The 3,132-nt window shown below is 65.0% G+C and overlaps 1 protein-coding gene across 3 annotated transcripts in view; it reads left to right on the top strand.

Annotated features, from left to right (window-relative positions):
• The first annotated feature begins 602 nt into the window (after positions 1 to 602).
• The window catches only part of HNF1A (HNF1 homeobox A), a 14,725-nt gene continuing 12,195 nt past the window's right edge, over positions 603 to 3,132 (top strand). For 2 of the 3 annotated variants that reach the window (XM_023760406.1, XM_023760405.1), the window contains exons 1-2: positions 801 to 1,106; positions 2,029 to 2,045. In XM_023760406.1, coding sequence (XP_023616174.1) covers positions 801 to 1,106; positions 2,029 to 2,045 — 323 coding nt within the window. Of the gene's footprint in view, positions 1,126 to 2,028; positions 2,046 to 3,132 lie in introns of all 3 variants that reach the window. The other variant, XM_006096527.3, reaches the window with a different exon arrangement.

The raw sequence follows: 3,132 nt of genomic DNA, 5'->3' as shown, positions 1-3,132 counted from the left end.
TGGACACGCTCCTTACCCTCTCAGAGCCCCGAGCCTCAGCTTGCTCCTCTGTAGAGTGGGCCTAAGCCCTGTGCCTCCTCACAGCTCATAGGGGACACAACGGGCCGATGCGGGTGTTACAGACCTGGCACCGGCCCTCCAGAGCAGTAGACTTAAGTCAACAGCTTTTCCTATGCGGAGGCCTGGTGTCAGGCCTGAGGGGTAGGTCCAAAATGGCTGTGACCTTGCCCTGCCTTTGGGGAGAGCTGGCCCACTTGCTGGAACTCCCTGCTGCTTCTGTTTCTAAGAGAAACCTGCTGCTTTGCGTTCCTGCCTCAGCCTGACCCCCTACAACCAGGTTGGGGGGTGGGGGGTGCCGATGCTGCTCAGCGAGGCCCCTGTGGCTCCCACACCTTCCACCCCAGCTCCCCGGCCCGCCGCCGCCTCCCCCACCCTCCGCTCTGCCCACTCCCGCTGAGGCCATGGCTCACTGTCCCTCCGCGCTGCCATGAGGCCTGCACTTTGCAGGGCTGAAGTCCAAAGTTCAGCCCCTGCGCGAAGCGCACGGATAAATATGAACCTTGGAGAATTTCCCCGGCTCCAATGTAAACAGAGCGGGCAGAGGCCCTGGTTCACCGGCCACCGGGGCCAGGGCTGGGGGCGGGGGGTACCCACAGGACCTGGCGAGTGGGGTTTTGGGGGGCCGTGGGTGCACGGAGCGTGGTTCGTGCCGGCCTGCCGCCGGGCTAGCACTCAGACAGCCCAGGCCGCAGGGAGGCCACCAGCTGGTGGCCCGGCCGCGTGGCCGCGGCGGCGGAGCCATGGTCTCCAAGCTGAGCCAGCTGCAGACGGAGCTGCTGGCGGCCCTGCTGGAGTCGGGCCTCAGCAAGGAGGCGCTGATCCAGGCCCTGGGGGAGCCGGGGCCCTACCTGCTGGCTGGAGACGGCTCCCTGGACAAGGGGGAGGCCTGCGGCGGCCGAGGGGAGCTGGCCGAGCTGCCCAACGGGCTGGGGGAGGCGAGAGGCTCTGAGGATGAGACGGACGACGACGGGGAAGACTTCACGCCGCCCATCCTCAAGGAGCTGGAGAACCTCAGCCCCGAGGAGGCGGCCCACCAGAAGGCCGTGGTGGAGAGAGACCTCTGCAGTAGACCCCTGCCCCGTCCCAGGGCCCGGAGCCCGCCCTCCGGCCCCGACAGCCCTGCCCGGGAGCCCACCCTCCCCCCGACAGCCCTGCCCGGGAGCCCACCCTCCGCCCCGACAGCCTGCCCGGCCCGAGTGCCCGGCCGCGGCCTGTAGCCCGAGTTGTGGGAAGGGGACCGGCCCAGGAGCTCAGGTCCTCTGTGGAGCCCGCGGCCCCAGGAGCCGGCCCTCAGCCCCAGGGCTTGGGAAGCGCCGCGCCCAGGGGGGCCCAGGGTGGGGAAAGCAGGAGACTGTCCATCAAGGGCCCGAGAGCCAGAGGGCCGCGGGGGTTGTCAGCCGCCAAGGCTATTCTATGCCCCAAACCCTACCTTCCCTGGAAGCTCTCAGATTGCAAGCCCGGGGCCAGGAAGCCGCCGGGGAGGGCAACGCTGGGCTTGGGGGCTCCCCTGGTCGCCTGGGGACGCAGCAGGCAGCCAGGCCTCTCTTACCTCAGGGAGAGGAAGCCTCCGGAGGAGCTTCTCTCCTTCCCAGCACAGCCCAGGCCTCCCCCTCACCAGCAGGCGCCATGAGCGACCTCCGCTGTGGACCCCCCCACTGGCTGCACCCCGTCTCCCAGAGCACGGAGTGGGTCTGAGCCTGATGCCTCCCCTCTCCTCAGCAGAGCTAACTGGTTACTTATTACCCACGGGCTTTATTATTTCTCTTTTGTTTTATAAATTTATAAACGGCAAAAGGCTCTGATAAGGCCTGTGATCATTAACTTGTAGGGATGGTGGCCTGGGAAGGCCTGGGCCAATGAACCTCCCACCCGGCGGAGATGGGGGATGGGGAGCGCTGTGGGGGGAGGGGGGCGAGGGGCTGGGAGAACGTCCCCTCCCCAAAGCCTCCTCAGCCCCCGTCCTAACAGCCGGGCACTATGCTAAGGTTTCACATGTTAAAATGTGATAATACTGAGCTGAACCCTGGGGGAAGCTGTGGACAAGTCTGCTTCACAGATGAGGAAACTGAGGCCCAGAGAAGGGAAGTGGCTTGTAAGGCCACCCAGCTGGGACTTCACACCCATTCTGCTGAGTGCTCTTAATCCCCAGGCCTGGGGGCCAGGGGCCAGGGGCCAGCGGAGGGGGGGCGGGGTGAGAGGGGTTCTGAGGCAGAGTCCCAAAGACATTCTTCAGGGACCATCTCTCTTCTGTCCAAGGTCCTGATCCCAGTTTTGGGTGGGGGAGGGCTGGGTCCCCGCCTGAGAGTCCTCAGGGTCGGCTGTGAGGGCCTGGGCAGGGGGCAGGGGAGCAGATGGGCCCCCTGACTTGGCAGGAAGTGGAGGGCAAAGGGCCCTGCTGGGCTGCAGGGGAGGGGCAAAGGGGCAGGCCAGGCAGACCCAGGGTGAGGGCAGCTGGGCTGGGGCTGGGGCTGGAGCTGCGGCTGCTCAGGACCCCCATGGGGATGGGGCTTCCAGGTGGGAGTGGAAGATGGGTGCCGAGGGCCTTCTTACCTGGCTGGGTGGGGCCTCTTGCTCAGCAGTCCCTTTGGTGGGTTGGTGGGTGGGGAGGCCTGATCCACAGCACTGGAGGGGGGAGCAGAGGGCAAAGTGCTCCCTGGGACCAGCCGAGGCCTGGGAGCTGAGAAAGAGGACGGCAGGGGAGATGGGGAGAGGCCTGGAGAAGCCAGCTGAGCAGCGGAGCAGAGGAAAGGGCTCGCACCCAGCGTGGAGAAGGGGCTGGGGAGAGTGAGGCGCCCCAAGCTGAGAGGAGGCTGGAGTGCTCCCGCCCGCCCAGATTGGGTTTTCTTTAATGCTAACAGCATGCTATTTACTTTCCATTTAAATTTGAGATGTTGCTATAAATTATCAACCAGCTCCTTGTTCCTGCAGAGTTTATAACTAACTACCTGGGTTACTTATTGTTCAGGTAACAAAAGGGACCTGAAGTCACCCTGAGGGGATAGAGTGGCCTGTGGTCTCAGGGCACAGGAAGGAGAGGGTGGGGGCCCCATGAAGGCCTGGGTGGTGGAGGAC

The sequence above is a fragment of the Myotis lucifugus genome, unplaced genomic scaffold (genome assembly GCF_000147115.1).
Source record: "Myotis lucifugus unplaced genomic scaffold, Myoluc2.0 scaffold_181, whole genome shotgun sequence".
NCBI classification, from domain to species: domain Eukaryota; kingdom Metazoa; phylum Chordata; class Mammalia; order Chiroptera; family Vespertilionidae; genus Myotis; species Myotis lucifugus.
Note: the sequence above shows the minus strand (reverse complement) of the source record. Positions and strands in the feature narration are given on the sequence as shown.